The sequence below is a fragment of the Aquarana catesbeiana genome, linkage group LG01 (assembly GCF_042186555.1).
Source record: "Aquarana catesbeiana isolate 2022-GZ linkage group LG01, ASM4218655v1, whole genome shotgun sequence".
Classification (NCBI taxonomy): Eukaryota; Metazoa; Chordata; class Amphibia; order Anura; family Ranidae; genus Aquarana; species Aquarana catesbeiana.
In genome coordinates this window covers 103,717,900-103,735,475 of record NC_133324.1, presented here as the reverse complement: position 1 = coordinate 103,735,475, position 17,576 = coordinate 103,717,900, and the positions used below count along the sequence as shown (strand labels likewise).

At 42.5% G+C, this 17,576-nt stretch overlaps 1 protein-coding gene across 1 annotated transcript in view; it reads right to left on the bottom strand.

The window, feature by feature from the left end:
* The window catches only part of NDUFS4 (NADH:ubiquinone oxidoreductase subunit S4), a 212,493-nt gene that overhangs the window by 30,588 nt on the left and 164,329 nt on the right, over window positions 1-17,576 (bottom strand). The window contains 1 exon segment of the mRNA XM_073622366.1: window positions 5,124-5,296. Within this exon segment, the coding sequence (XP_073478467.1) occupies window positions 5,124-5,296 (173 nt within the window).

Genomic DNA, 17,576 nt, shown 5'->3' with positions numbered 1-17,576 from the left:
TCATGGTGTTCCGAACGCCGCCGCCATCTTGCCGAGGTCTGCGGGGCCAGCGCACTCTAGCGTCCGGGGCGCTGTGACGTCATTTCCTCCCAGGAAGGGTCCACCACAAAATGGCGCCGAAATACACACAGCCGCCGGCGCTGAGGCGGCCAGGAGACCCAGCACACCCCTGCATACAGCGCAGGGGAAAGACAGATCTGCGACAAAATCACCTCCTGACCCAGTCAGGTAAGGAGAGGGGGGAGCAGGAACATGGTCCCTGGAGTTCTGGAGACTCACAGTGCCCAGGGTCCTCCAGTTCTCATGGGGAGCTCTTTACTGCCCCCCTGAGAAATAGGGGAAACGAACCCACCGGGAAGGACAAGCCCTACCAGACCCAGTGGCTTTCCAAAAACCTGCAGTCTGGTGCCCAGGGGGAGACTTCCAGCCCACGGCCTTAGGTCTATTAGAAAAAAAAAATTGTTTTGCTGTGTTGAAACACAATCAAAAACTGAGGAGTGCAGGGAGGGGCAGGGTTTTTAACCTCTATCTTGATTGTGTTTCCTGTCAGGAGGACCAGTCATCTCTCAGGGTGCCGTCCTGGAAGACGACTTGAGAAAATGTCATTCTTTGCACCAGAAAAGTGCTTGACTCAAGTATAAGCCGAGCGGGGCACTTTCAGCACAAAAAAATGTGCTGAAAAATTTGGCTTATACTAGAGTATATACAGTAATTAAAAATAAAATTAAAAAAAAAGTTCAAACAGATGTACTTTTTAATTACAAAAGAGCATTACAATAGCTTACATCCTTAATACATTTAATTTGAACTTTTTGCATTAACCACTTGCCCACTGGGCACTTAAACCCCCTTCCTAACCAGATCAGCTTACGGTGCTCTCACATTTTATATGACTACTTACAGGGGGTCCCCTAGCTACAAACATCCGACCTCCAAATGACTCCTACTTACAAACAGAGGGAGAAAACAGGAAGTGAGAGGAAATCTACCCCTAGGAAGGGAAATTCACTCCTGTAAGAGCTATTATGGGGAAAAGGTACCTCCACTGAAGCTTTATCACCAAGGTTTGTTTCCACAACAACCCAACATTTTCAAAATCCAATTGTCATTGGGACAGAAAGTGAGGTGAAATCTTCTGAACAAGGGCACAGACAGCAAAACAAATGTTACAAGGGTATTAACCTATGCTATCCAAAAAGCTTAAAAATAGTTTTTTTGGCTGGAGCTACACTTAAAAAATGTACCTGTTCCGACTTACAGATTCAACTTAAGAAGAAACCTACAGTCCCTAACTTGTTTGTACTCATGCCACACTATACACATAAGAAACTTTTGTCCTTTTTTTTTTTCACACAAATAGAGCTTTCTTTTGGTGGTATTTAACCACTTGCCGACCAGCCGCCGCAGTTGTACTGCGGCAACATGGCTTGGCTGCGCGAATCGCCATCATGTTATAATCGGTAACATAGCCGGCCACTAGAGGGCACATGCGCGCGCCCCCTGAGCCGATGCGAGTGCCCGGCGGTCGCGATCGCTCGGGGCACACAAAGAACCGGGATCTGTGTGTGTAAACACACAATTTCCGGTTCTCTGAGGGGAGGACAGATCGTCTGTTCCTACGGACCCCCCCCCCCCCCCAGTTAGAACACACAATAGGACACACACTTAACCCCTTCACAGCCCCCTAGTGGTTAACCCCTTCACTGCCAGTGACATTTTTTCAGTAATCAATGCAATTTTATAGCACTGATCGCTGTAAAAATGCCAATGGTCACAAAAATGTGTCAAAATTGTCTGACGTGTCCGCCATAATGTCGCAGTCCCGATAAAAATCGCAGATCGCGCCATTACTAGTAAAAAAATATATATAATAAAAAAAGCTATAAAACAATCCCCTATTTTGTAGACGCTATAACTTTTGCGAAAACCAATCAATATAAGCTTATTGCGATTTTTTTGTTTACCAAAAATATGCAGAAGAATGCGTATCGGCATAAATTGAGGAAAAAAAAAATATATTTTTTTTATATATTTTTGGGGGTTATTTATTATAGCAAAAAGTAAAAAATAGAGTTTTTTTTCAAAATTGTCGCTCTTTTTTTGTTTATAGCGCAAAACATAAAAACCGCAGAGGCGATCAAATACCACCAAAAGAAAGCTCTATTTGTGGGAAAAAAAGGACGTCAAATTTGCTTGGGTGCAACGTTGCATGACCACGCAACTGTCAGTTAAAGCGACACAGTGCCGAATTGCAAAAAGTGCTCTGGTCAGAAAGGGGGTAAAATCTTCCAGGGCTGAAGCGGTTAATCACCACTGGGTTTATTTTTTCTGTTATAAAAGAAAAAAGACTGAAATTTTTTTTTTTTTTAAAAATGCATTTTTCTTTGTTATAAAATTTTGCAAATTAGTAATCTTTCATAAATTTAGGCCAAAATTTATACTGCTACATATCTTTGGTAAAAATAACCCAAATTGGTGTATATTATTTGGTCTTTGTGAAGGTTATAGAGTCCACAAAAATTGAAAACTGAAAATTGATCACACCTGAAGTACTGACGGCTCATTTCTTGAGACCCCAACAAGCCAGGAAAGTACAAAAATCCCCCAAATGACCCATTTTTAGAAAGTAGACATTCCAGTGTATTTAAGAGGTGTGGTGAGTTTTTTGAAGTTGTCATTTTTTTCCCACAATTCTTTGAAAAATAAAGATTTTTTTTCCCACAAAATTGTCATATTAGCAGGTTATTTCTCACACACAGCATATGCATACCACAAATTACACCCCAAAACATATTCTGCTACTCCTCCTGTATGGTGTTACCATATGTGTGAGACTTTTACACAGTATGGCCACATAGAGAGGGTTCAACATGCAGGAAGCACCTTCAGGCGTTCTAGGAGCATAAATTACACATCTAATTTCCTGACTACCTCTTACACTTTTGAAGGCCCTGGAGCACGAGGACAATTGAAACGCCCCAAAAATGATCCCATTTTAGAAAGAAAAACACCCCAGCGTATAATCTATTAGGCATAATGAGTTTTTTGAACATGTCATTTTTTTCTACAAGTTTTTGGAAAATGTGCAAAGAAAATAAAAATGCATTTTTTTTTTTTTTTTTTTTTTACACAAAGTTGTCCATTTATACAAATGTTTCTAACACATAGCATGTACATACCAAAAATGACACCCCAAAATAGATTCTCCTACTCCTGAGTATGGGGATACCACATGTGGGAGACTTTTCTACAGCCTGGCCACATACAGAGGCCCAACATACAAGGAGCATCATCAGGTGTTCTAGGGACATAAATTTCTCAAATCTAATTTGACTACCTATTACTCTTTTGTGAGGCACTGATGTAGCATGGATGAGCGGGGCCGGGTATTGCCGAGCGGGGCCGGGTATTGCCGAGCGCCGCTGGGTATTGCCGAGCGCCGCTGGGTATTGCCGAGCGCCGCTGGGGGTGGATAGGATGGCTGAGCATGGATGGATGGATGAGTATTACTGAGTATGGATGGATTAGTATTGCTGAGTGTGGATGGCTGAGCATGGATGGATGAGTATTGCTGAGGATGGATGGCTGAGCATGGATGGATGGATGAGTATGACAGAGGTATGGCTGAGCATGGATGGATGAGGCTGCAATGGGCACAGAGCAGCGCTGTGGGCACTACACATCCAGCCCACAGCGCTGCTGCAACTGATCTCTCCCCTCTCCGCTCACACTGTACCGATCGTTATGCAGAGAGGAACCGGACATGACGGCGGTTTGTTTACAAGTGATCGCTCCGTTATTTGACAGAGCGATCACGTGGTAAACGGCCGCTGTCAGTGGCCATTTACTATGATCCAAGATGCGCCGGGTCCTCTGGACCTGACGGACACGGATACTCCCCATGGGTGCGATTCTGTACATAGCATGTACATACCAAAAATGACACCCCAAAATAGATTCTCCTACTCCTGAGTATGGGGATACCACATGTGGGAGACTTTTCTACAGCCTGGCCACATACAGAGGCCCAACATACAAGGAGCATCATCAGGTGTTCTAGGGACATAAATTTCTCAAATCTAATTTGACTACCTATTACGCTTTTGTGAGGCACTGATGTAGCATGGATGAGCGGGGCCGGGTATTGCCGAGCGGGGCCGGGTATTGCCGAGCGCCGCTGGGTATTGCCGAGCGCCGCTGGGTATTGCCGAGCGCCGCTGGGGGTGGATAGGATGGCTGAGCATGGATGGATGGATGAGTATTACTGAGTATGGATGGATTAGTATTGCTGAGTGTGGATGGCTGAGCATGGATGGATGAGTATTGCTGAGGATGGATGGCTGAGCATGGATGGATGGATGAGTATGACAGAGGTATGGCTGAGCATGGATGGATGAGGCTGCAATGGGCACAGAGTAGCGCTGTGGGCACTACACATCCAGCCCACAGCGCTGCTGCAACTGATCTCTCCCCTCTCCGCTCACACTGTACCGATCGTTATGCAGAGAGGAACCGGACATGACGACGGTTTGTTTACAAGTGATCGCTCCGTTATTTGACAGAGCGATCACGTGGTAAACGGCCGCTGTCAGTGGCCATTTACTATGATCCAAGATGCGCTGGGTCCTCTGGACCTGACGGACACGGATACTCCCCATGGGTGCGATTCTGGGAGGACGTCAATGTACGGCCTCCCAGAGTTATCGAGCCGCGCTGTAGCTGTTGTCATTCGGCTATAGCCCGGTTGTTAAGTGGTTAATCAATAGCCAACATAGTACTCAATGGACTGATGCACATGGGCATATTATTTTTACACAGGATGCGTAAAAAGCTGTCCATATACAGTATGAATGTAACATTAGTGCAAACGTTTGCATGCCTACATGAATCCTGCTGGCCTTACTGCTGCTTAGGGCAGTGATGTAAATACCAATAATGTGCAGCCCGCTGAGCTGCTGCTGATTGCACATGGCTAATGTTTACATCACCCCCCAAACAGCAAAATTAACTCGACAGAAGTTTTAGCCCTTCCCTACTCTATCCAAACCTGAAAAGAAAAGTTTTGGCTATATGTACACTTTAAGTGAACGTCCCTTTTGTGTTATAAGTGGTTTATTACTTACGTTGATGCCCAACCCATTAAGGGATTTTCCCAGCGTTCCCGGGTATCAAAGTCGATTTTCCACTTCTTTGTGTTCTGTACACCAGACTGCATAGCATTGCGAGCTGGAACAAAAATTCGGACTTTCCTCGTTTTGATTTGCTCCTCTGGAACACCAGTCAATGTGGTGATATCCTAAAGAAACAGAAAATATTTTATAGGCTGATATTTAAAGAAAACATTCACCTGAAACCTAAATAGCTCCTACTATATGAGCTCCAAAACCGGTTAAGATTCTGACAAAGAAATCTGTGATGCGACTTTTTATCTATCCGGTTATTTCTTTGTCCGGCCAGAAAGTCTTTAAAGCCTACTTCTGGGACAAAAAAAGAAAAAAAGTTTTCCGTTGCAGTGCAGGTTTTGGTTTAAGGGATTGGATAAAGGAGATAAACTTACATAATTCTCCCTGCACAATACCGGCTCCTGCAACAACCCCCAAACCCCCGCAGTCTTATCGTTCTTGTGCAGTGGACTTTTCCTGACGTCATCATGCCCATAGCCCTGCTCTGGACGCGAGGGTGTTGGGAACAGTCGAACCGCTGGATCAGTGGGGCCACTGTTTGCCGCTGGAGCGGCGTATCAGGTGAGTATAATCTTTCTGGTTGCCCCTGGACAAAACAGGCAGTTAACCCATGCAGTGCAGGCACAGCTCCGCAGCATGGGAAAACTATTATTTTTGCCCGGAGTTAGGCTTTAAAGAAAGAACATACTGGGGGACAATTATCAATTGTCACATAGCAAAGCAATGATAAATAAGCAGTGAGACAGATTATGCAACAGATTTACTACAAGATTACATCTTCAGTCGTATAATTATTCCCTCAGCTGCTTTAAAGTAGTACTGCGACTGAATGAAAACTGGCCCTGACCACTTCCTAAGTGTCTGTTTAGCGTTAAAATCTCCAATATCTACGGTGTTCAAACTGTATCTCTGCCCAGGGTTCTCGGCATTGGATTGGATTGATAGCAGCGCAGCCATTGGCTCCCACTGCTGTCAATCAAATCCAATGACGCGGGTGCCGGTGGCCGAGTTCAACATTCTGTGTCTATGCATGCAAATGATGGACTCGGGAGTGCACCCGCAAGGTATCCCCCAGGGTGTTTAAAGATTCGAGGAGGAGCCGCGAGTGCCGCAGGGGGACCAAAGAAAGAGGAGGTACGGGGCCACACTGTGCAAAATGAACTGTACAGTGGAGGTAAGTATGATATGTTTGTTATTAAAAAAAAACAAAACACACAATCACTAATATGTCCTTCAGTGTATTTTTAATTAGCATATATGTTGAATTATTCATGTTTACCTTTGAAGTGTAAATTGCCCTAGCCCAGGGGTAGGCAACCTTAAAGAGGTTCAGATCTACCTGAACAACATGGGAGAAGTCAAAGATCACCAGGCATAGTGTCCCCCAGTGCCACCTCTTCACACCTGAGTGTAGCAATCGCATGCATTGCACGGCAATCATGGGTTTAAATCGGCAACATATTTCCTCCTCACCACCTGTCAACACACACTCAGTTTTGCTTTTCAGAGGAGCAGCAGTTCCTGCTGTACTTGTGAATGAGCACTTAGTTGCATTCAGCAGCAAAACCCTTAGGGCATGTTTACACGTAACGTTGTGGGGTGGTAAAACAGCAGGATATAACAGACATCTATGGCTAAGCACAGCAAACCCGAAGGAAAGCTGCAGGTACACTGTACTGCACCCACCGTGTAGGTAAACCGCAGCACATCAGTGTGAAAGCAGTCCTATACTGTTATGCCCAGTGTATTGCTTTACACTGACCTGACAATCTCTTTCCTGCTGGTGGCACCACTCTGAAAACTGCTAGCCAAGATAAGAGGTGGAGTGCAGTTGGTATCACTCCACATGGGACAGGAGCCAGCACTACAGAGGAGGCATCAGCTTATGTGGCTCTTGCTCCCTACTACAGCTCCAACTTTACAAATAGTCCCTCTGCATTGCACTCTGTTTGATGCTCTGGAATGGCGGGTCAGCAAGACCAGTCGGAGATCTACCAGTCACCTGTCCACGATTTACAGGTTGTTGACCCCCATCCAAGCCCACACTTATCATAAATTAGTCCCAATTAAAGCACAAAAGGTACTCAGGTGGCTCTGTTTACATCCTGCACTCTGAAATGAAACAGGGTAGGACCTTCGCAGTGCAGGAAACCCACATTCTGTGAGCGTCTCCCTCACGTGAGCATCAGAACTGGACCACAGAGCAAGGGAAGAAGGTGGCCTGGTCTAATTCAATAATGGTTTGAGGAACAAAACAAAGAGTTTGAGGTGTTGACTTGGCTTTCAATTCTCCAGATCTGTGGGATGGGCTGGAAAAACAAATCCAATCCATGGAGGCCCCACCTTGCAACTCACAGGAGATAAAGGATCTGCTACTGATGGCATGGTGCCAGATACCTCAACATACACTTCAGAGGTCTCGAAGGGTTATGGTTGGCATTCATGTTATGGCCGATTGGTGTATATTGTATGCTAGATATATAAAATATCTATATATATCTTTTTTTTTTCAAAATGTGCCTGGTGTACAATACAATGTAAATGACATTAAAATGACATTTAATGTAAAGAACAGCAAAGAATAGAGGACATGTAGGGTCACAAAGTTTACAGATAAAGAAAAATACTATCTTTGGTTCATTTCTTATACTGAAGACAAAATATCAACTAAGTATGAATGTTTTTCAGACAGATGAGGGCAGATGAAGCAAGGACATTAGACCAAAAAGAAAAAAAAACAAACAATAAAAAAAAAACAAAAAAGGGTACGTCTGTTTATATGGCAGAAGACATATATGCTACAATAGAGAATGCTCACACAAGACAACTCATTACTTTAAAATAGATTTACTCCACAAATGCCAACATAAGACTTTGAACCTTTTCATGTCAGAAAGACAACACTTAAAGAGTTAATATTAACCCTAGTGTCCTGAAGTTCTATCTTTAAAGTTGACATATTTCCACGGCAATGGCTAACTTCAAAAACACATGGGTTATTCATAAAAAGTGAAAGTAATTAACATCTCTAAACACTTTTGTCTAGGTTGAGTTTTAATTAACAAAAAAAAAAAAAAAAATTAATTAACCGAGCTGTTGTATTGTATCCAACCTTTTCTTATGGGAAAGACATTTCCATAACAGACACCTTATACAAATGCAGATCACAATGACACAAACATGTTGAAGTAAATCATGAAGCATGCTATTCTGCTGTCCATCAGATTACCGAGGATTTGTTAAATACGTAAGGTTCTTGAAGAAATTATAAATCTACCAATTTATTGTGGAAAAATATATTCCCTAGTAACCACTACAAGAATTGTAGCATGCTCCCAGTAAACCCTATTCATTCATATTTTGCAAAACAGATAAAATGTTTAAAGTGGTTGTAAAACCTTTACAACCACTTTAACCTACAGGTAAGCCTAGATTAAGGCTTACCTGTAGGAGCTGGTAATATCTCCTAAACCTACACGGTTTAGTAAATATTTACAATTCCCCGTACGATGAGTTATTCGGCGCATGCGCATTTTAGAAAGGGCAGGCTGTGCCGTTTCTACCTGGGGTCATGGCGTGACTAGCGGCTCCCGCACGCATGCGCAGGAGTGACGTCAAGCGACTCCGGCCAGTCGCAGAGCCGGAGTTTGCGGCCCCGGAAGGAAGAGGGCTGAAGATGGACGCTTCCAGCCAGCGGGCACATTGGGGACATCGCAGGCTTCTGTGTAAGGTAAGTGAAACATAATGGGCTACTATGCGATGCATAGTAGCCCATTATGCTTTACCTTTGCAGGGAAACACACAGGAAATAAAACCCATAAGGGTTTACTTCCTCTTTAAGATTAATTAAAGCCCGATGTAAAATTTTCTTACTACCCAAAGCTTTTATATATGACACACACAGTTCATAGAAGTATTCAAATTTATTTAACTACCAAATGTTACACCGATGTAATCCAAAAACAGGTTGCAAACATATTTTATATAAAAAGAAAAAAAACAAAAAATAGGATGAGTGCCTAACTTGTGGACATTTTCTTTTTATCAATAAAGCATATGTAACCCGGCTAAGGAAAAGAAGCAGCTTAGTGATTTTAGTGTATTTTTTAGTAAATATACATTTTTGGTTCTTAGGTTGACCTAAAAGCTCTGCAGCCTTTGCTGTCATTTGCCACTCCCCAAGACAGGCTCTAATATAGTTAATATTATCCACAAATGTACCCAGTAAATACCTTTTCTAATCAGCAGTATATAAGAGTCTTGTGACCTCTATCAGTGTCCGGGCCAAGCACTGGTTAAAAGCTCGTAGGAGGGGTTTGCATTCTATGAGGCTTCATGACCCCTGACCCTCTGTCTGGACAGTGCCGATTGGCCCTGTGCTGATTACATACACCCTCACAAGAAAATTAATAACAAAATCCCCTAGCAATACACACCAAACTGAGCATGTGCAGAGTGCCTCCTAAGGCTCTGTGCTATCAGCTGATGGATTGGGGACTGTGTAAGAAGGAGAGGATCAGAAAAGACTGGATCAAACCCCCTTTTTACACAATGCGGAGGATTAACCCCTTCACAGTGAGTATAACAAGCATGTTTTACTGCATATACACACGGATTTTACTGCTGTGGGTTTAGAAACATGTTAACCCCATAGAGATGTTGTAGAATGACCCCAAGAGAGCCAATAAAACCAGGCATCCTACAAATGTATCTGAGCTGAAGCAGTTTTGTAAAAAAAGAGGCATGGTCAAAAATTCCCCCTGAAAATTGTGCAAGTCTGATCCAGAGCTATCAAAAGAGCTTGCTTGAAGTCATTGCTGCCAAAAGAGATTTGACCAGCTAATAACTCCAAGGGTTCACTTGCTTTTTCCTCCAGCACTTTAAAAGTTTAATGGGTGTGTTGAATAAAGAAATTAGAATTGTTTTGGTGTTATCAGCCCAACCACATTGTGTTTGTCTGTTGTGACTTAGATGAGGATCAGATCATATTTTATGGCAAATTACAGCAGAAAATTGTTAAAGGATATGCAAGGGATTTTTTTTTAAACTTTAATATATCTTTATTGATTTTTCTGTATCAAAACAAAATAAAAGCGTGTATGCAACCCAGCCGTATCTTTAAAACACACAATTTCTGAATACATTTTTAACAACCATAAAGAAAACCCCCAACCCAAACCCCCCCACTCCATCCCTCCCCATCTACCTTTCTCGCTCCAAAACTATCCTATTCTTTTCCACTGATCTTCCACTCTCAATATATATCTATCTTATGCTTTCTCTACTACAATTTATATCCTATGCTCCCATTATTTCTGCAAATCTTAATGTTTGCTTATAATCGACCCAATCCTGCCATTTCTCTTCAAATTTCTCTATCCCCTCTCGGTCACTGAACCTGAGATATTCTAAATTTTGAATTTCGTTTATTTTATTACACCAGCTCTTCATGGTGGGCTTTTCGGGTTCCTGCCAGTAACTAGGTATGAGGCTTTTAGCCGCATTTAAAAGCTGCGGAAGTAACATTCTTACATATATCTTTGGGCAAGACCAGAGAGGGAGACTCACAAGATAAGGCTGCCAGCTCTGACACCCACCACGCAGAAGTGATGGAGACCAAGGTGGCAACCTTTCAGAAAAAGTAAACATGGGAATAGCCCAAATACTCCCAAAGGCAGGCTTCTGTAGGACCAGAAGAACCAAGTTCAGGTCCCACGGTAGCAACAGGGAACACATAGGTGTCACAAATCACAACGTATGGCCAAAGGACACAGAAAAAAGGCCAGAAGGGCAGAAACCTGCCTTTAAATGGTACTCAAGGCATGCAGGCAGTTAGAGAAAGGCCAAAACCTGAGCCACCGAGAAGAAACATGGATGGACACCCAGAGCCTTGCACCAGGCAATATAAGCCTTTCAGGTGCGCCAATATATCTTCCGAGAAAGTAGACTTGCATGCCTTCAACATTGTAGGGGTTACCGAACCTGACAACCCCGTTACTCAAAACCTGGCTCCAATAGCCATGCCACCCAAGCCAGAGACGGTAAAGTGGGTGGTAGACTGGACCCTGGGACAGGAGGTCCTCCCAAAGAGGCAACTGCCAGGGAGTGTCCATGGCCCACAGCACCATGTTGGCATACCACAGACAAGGCCAGTTTGGAGCTACCAGAAGGGCCGAAATCCCTATGGCCTCTATCCTGTACAGCAGGTGAGAGGAGGAAAGGCCTAAGCGGGACGATATTGGTCCCACTGTGCCACCGGCCCATTTGTTGCATATGCCAGGGGGCCCCGCACTCTTGACACAAACCTTGGTACTTTTCTGTTGAGGTGGGAAACCATGCCCAGGTGTCCCCCAGCATATACAGATCTGATGGAACACGTCTGGGTGTAGGGACCACTTCCTCTGATCCATTGCCTGGTGACTGAGGTAATTCTCTGCCAATTTTCAACGCCTATAACGTGCACAGTGGAGAAAGCCAGAACGTGCTGTGCTGCCCACCGAAAAAAGCGTGGTGATGCCTTCAGCACTGAAATACTAGGCAGAAATAACCGGCTGACTGATGATTGGAGGACATTAGAGCCAGAGCACTTGCCTGTGGATTTCTCTCTTCAAGAATCAAGAGAGCTATGTTCATCAATGAACAGAAGAGAAAAAAAGTTTTACTACTCAATAAAAAAATGAAAATATTTAGCTAGGTTTTAAAAGGTGTACAAGTGATGCTAAAATGTCATGCGTACTGCCACCTTCAACTTTCTGATGACAAAATCGGTCTAACAAGGCTTCAGACTGTTTGATATAACTTCTAGTTACACAGAAGTTGCTTGTGTCATGCAACCCAGGAATACAATTTTGCATAAAATAAATGAACGTCAGAGATACAGAGAGAAGTTGGTTAAGAGGAACCTTATGTAACCCTAAGCATCCACCACAGAATTTAATGCACTTGATGCATACCTTATTTTATTTTTTAAAAAAGCCTGGTCTCATGATTATAATAATTTAATACTATTCCTATTAAATAAAAGAGGCCAGCAAATTCATTGCTCTCCAAAGCATCGCTAACACCATTTTCTGCGGTTTTATACCAAATATCCCGAAGATGAACAGGCTAACAAGATTTTTGGTAATTTATTTTGTAAATATCAAACTTTTATGAACAAATATTTTTATTACTTAAAGCCATAAAAATTGCCAGGCCTTCTTAAATACGGTTTATTACAGCACAACCAACTCTGCAGGAACACAAAATCAAGAAACAGAGAGCAGCTATACTAAATCAGAAAATTTAAAATAATTTAATATTCTAATCCAGCATATTGCCTACAGCACCTTTTTCTGGTCTTTAAATTTACACAAGCAATTTGTTCAAATCACTTGTGTTTTTAGGGTATTTCCTATTTTCATTAAATATTCACACGGAGATTTATTGGCAATACGTTGTTAATTAAGGACTCAGCAGGGCATTTTAAGTTATTTAATAGGAATGAAATCATTCATTCCAGTCAGGCATTACTGTAATCATTGTAACCTGTTTTACACTAGCACCAGTTGATCAAGCTGCTCTGGTATAAAACAAAGACATCTGCTCCAGGTGCTCCACAATATTTTTTAAATGTCTGTTCAGAAAACTGAAAAACCTAAGAGGGTCCCAAACATTTCTTCATACGTTTATCAGACCGGTTATGGTTATGAAAAAAATAGGGTAAATTTTATTAAAATAAATTCATAAGAATATATATTCTCAAGCTTTTGTAATAAAAGCAAAGATCATTGATGACTGTGGTATGTGGCCATGTGCTTTGCAGAAATATTAAGATCTATTGACCTACTTTCATATTTTACTGATCATCCTACACTGAAGTTACCAATTTATTGAAAAAAAAAAAAAAAAAGACAAATTGTGAACTGAATAAGGGTTCACTGTTTTCTGACTGATTAGCCCATCATTTTATCAGGCATTTGTTTAAGCAAACCTGATCTGGTCTAAAACGTCTTCAAATTCTGCTGTAAATGGTTGATTTTAGGACTTGGCCTCTGTCCAAATTAAGATTAGGTTCTGCTTCTCTTATAGTGCTAAGCCTTATCCCTTGACAATCAACCATCAAATGCCATAACTTCAATGGGCATTAGAGGTTTGGGTTTTGACAACTGAAATATGGGGCAAGGCTTAGGCCCCTTTCACACTGGGGCGGTAGGGGGCTTCGGTGGTAAAACAGCGCTATTTTTAACGCTGTTTTACCGCGGTATTCGGCCGCTAGCGGTGCAGTTTTAACCCCCCGCTGGCGGCCGAAAAAGGGTTAAAACCCCTCGTATAGCGCGGCTATAGCTGCGGTAGAGCCGTGCTGTCCCATTGATTTCAATGGGCAGGAGCTGTTTAGGAGCGTTGAATACACCGCTCCTTCACCGCTCCAAAGATGCGGCTCGCAGGAGATTATTTCTTCTCCTGCCAGCGCACCACTTCAGTGTAAAAGCCCTCGGGCTTTCACACTGAACAAACAGCGGAGGCTGTTTAGGGGCGGTTTGCAGGCGCTATTTTTAGCGCAATAACGCCTGCAAACCGCCCCAGTGTGAAAGGGGCCTTAGTGCCAGGAGGGGGCTACGCATCTTCACATCAACAGAAGTTGAGGCTTCATGCAGAATCTGGGAAGAAAGATGCATGGGGTGGTAAAAGACACGAGGATTAGTTTGGGGAATGACACGGCTACTGGTAAAGCTGCAAACAATGAGCTAAGGAAGTAATTACTGAACTCCAGAATTCTTACCTTAGAAATGTTTAACTACTTAAGGACCCAGCCCTATATATATATATATATATATATATATATATATATATATATATATATATATATATATATATATATATATATATATATATCAGAGATCCTAGAGAATAAAATGGCGACAAACAGCACCAAAACCCTGGTTGGGTCTGGAGCACTTACCCTATCTACGGTGGGCAGCGGGCTTCACTGATGGCCTCCCCTTCCCCTGCTATCCACGGGCATCACGGCGGTGGCGGCTTCCGTTTCCTCCCTCCTCCTCAGTGACCAATCGGGACTTTTCTCTTTTTCGGCCAATCGGAAAACAGGTCTCAGACGCGCTTCTGATTGGCCAGATTCAGGATCAGTTTCAATAGCGAATATTAATTTGCTGTTGTAACACCTGGGTGGGCTCGTAGCACAATGCTCTGCGCCTGGAGCCCATCCTAGCTTGAAGCCTATTAGAGTCTCTGGCACTAATCAGGTGCTTCAAAAAAAAAAACAAAACATACTGCTGTAATTCATGCGCTCAGCATCCTGTAAGGGGCCGGACGAATAGGGGGTGGTGGCTGTGGAAAAAGGGGGCTGCGCCCGGGCGCCCCTAATGGACGGCCGCTACTGCTTCAGACTTTTTTTCTGCAGCCAATAAACTCTCCAGCATGTTAGCCTATGTGTCCATGAACACACAGGCCGTTATCAGCAGTTTTTGGCAGGGGCATTTTCTAGCTGGAAAATGGAAAATTCTGCTTTTAATATATGAACGTGAAAGATATTGTATTTTAAAATATAAAATATGAAATATATTGTGTATGGTTATCACAACACTGTATTTGTTTAATAGCATGCACAGCTTATATTCTGGGACTGCTGTGAGCAGGTAGGTAGGTGTAGTTTATTGCAGAAGAGACATTAAATTTCTCTTCTGCAATACAAAAAAAAAAAAAAAGCCTGCTTGCTCACAGTGCATTACAGTGGGACTTCAGTTCTGCTTTAAAAATAATAGAGACAATTAATGTACAGAAAACTATCACAGGAAGAAAGGGGAAATAAGCAATATTATCCAATCTAGTGCTTAAAAATCTTTACACAAGTACAGTCCACTAAAGTGACTCAAATTTACTGCATAAATTAAGGTAGTATGCATAATGCAGAGGGATTCCACGGCCTGCTATGACCCACATTCTGCTAGAGCCTCTTGCAATAATGTCTAGACTGGCGTATTCAGATGACATTTGTGCTTTTGTATGGAAAAATTGTCCACAAAACACCCTGAAGGCTGACAAAGCAAAAAAAAAAAAAAAAAAAAAAAGTCACTTGTTAACCAAGAACAGCTTGTTGGCTAAAGTGGATAGCAATAAATAAGCACGATTTTCAAGAACAGGTGCACCCTGGGCAGCAATGAATGCTGCAATGGTTTTATACCCAGCCGTGTTTATGGCTGTCTAATGTGTGTCTGTGTACATTAAACTGCATAATTAAAGTCGGATACAAGAACATTTACCACTTGAAGAAATAAATACTTTATAGTCTATATATATCCTCCAGAAATGGATCAAGCTGTGTAGAGCTGTACCGCCTGCCTCCACAGGCACAATCCTGCCAGCCAGCACAGGTGTGCACTTGGACAATGGCACCACTGACACCGGTACATATAAAATGGTTAGACTGGAAATTCCCTGCCTCTATACTGGTTTTATATGTAGGCAGAGAGTGCTGCTATTATACCCGCTCAATGGTTCGAATATATATTTAACTGTGGCAGTATAGAGGCGAGGATGGTAAAATTTATGTAGATAATAGCAACCCCCTATAGTATTTTCCACCCTTCACTGAAAAAAAATGACATTCAAATTATGACTGGGTTCTCCGAGCAGAACACTTCCGCTCCTCCAGTTTCATAAATGAGCCCCTTTGTTTCTACCAAGCCATTATATAACACAATACACATTCAGAGAAATCCAGTATAAACAAACATTTAATTTCTACAGTTTCTAATTATAACTCTACGCTGTTATTAAAAAAAATATGAATAAATAGAAAGTAAGAAAACTGCTTGCAAAAATATCTAAATACTAGACATCAAATAATCCAAAACACAAACGCAGAAAAATTGGGTTATAGTTTCTAATAGTCATGATCTTGTTAAAAATGTAGTATCAGCTGAAAGAAACTGCTCCTATGCAGATTAGTTCTTGTTCTATCCACATACATCCGGTCTACATTTGCCGTCTGTCTCTCCTGCATTACCTCATTCACATGGGTGTATGTCCATGCAAGGGCCCTCTTTGCCCATATGGGGATGCTCTGGTGTTCCATGCATCCCGACTGACATCAATGGGACACAGTGGCTGCATGGAAACAGACGCGGGTCCCAATCTGACAGCAGTGTGGGTACACGGCCCCAAACATACACTGTTTGCATTCAGGGCGACACACCCACACCTGCAGGCTGTCAAATTGGAAGCAGAGGTCTTGTGTGCAGCCAATGTGTCCCAATTGATGTCAGTTGACAATTGACATCAATTGTGTAGAGAGTCCAACTGACATGAATTGGACTCCATGCACAGGGATCAACAAAATAGCTGTGCATCCCTGTGCAGTAAACAGGGCCTTTGCACAGACATATACTTACATACATCCATGTGAACGAGGCCTTAAAGTGGGAGGAAAAACTCCTATGTACGAATTTTACCTATAGGTAAGCCAATAAGTCTTACTGTACCTATAGGTACTGTAAATACTAAACGTTACTTTACATGCAGCCGGTGACATCCCCGGCAAACACGCGGACATTACGTCGTTGCTGGTTTAGCCAGACAGCTAAAGCCTCTGAACCCAGAAAGCAGACCGGGTGAAGATGGCAGCGCCTTCAGCGGTGGCAGTACGCTGCTGGAGGGCTTTGTTTTCAGGGAAGTCTGCCATAATTCGATGCATACTAGCACATTATGACAAAATTAAACGGCCCGATTTTTCCACCTGCTGTGACAGAAGAGGGGCTTCCCCAAACCATTTAGAACAAAACGCATGAACACCATCATGTTTTTGTACTGTACGCTGTAGCATTAACAGTATCCTTCACTGGAAAACCCTGAAAGCAATCATTTGAAGAGGCGTCCACAAAATTTTGGCCATAGTGTATCAGTTATGAAGTCTGTGTTCTTGGTCTGGTCTGACCAGGGCCACCCCAGTTGTTACCCCCTAGGCCCCAAAATTAAAGAAACTGGCCAAAAAACATGACATTCTGCACCTGTGCTGAGCTTTTAAAACACGTGAACACCACTCTACAACAAGAACCGTTTTGAACAAAGATGAAAAATCAATGCTGAATAAATTGGGTGGGATTTCTCTGTAGCAGTTTTTGAAGTATATAGTTTGTCTCTGTCTGAAGAAAACAAAAAAAAAACCAAAAAAAAACAAAAAAAAAAAGCGGAAAAGAAATGTAGTAGAAATACCACAAATTTTTCTGCTCTGCATTTTAGTCATAAAAACGATCAGTGCTATTAGAGTTCTGCTGAATGGTTTGCACATCCATGCTAGCATAAATCCATTCCACAGATGGAGATTGTTCTATTCAGGTTGAGAAAAGAAGATGCCAGAATAAAAATGCAAGAAAGTTTTGTGACTGCAGGCACTTA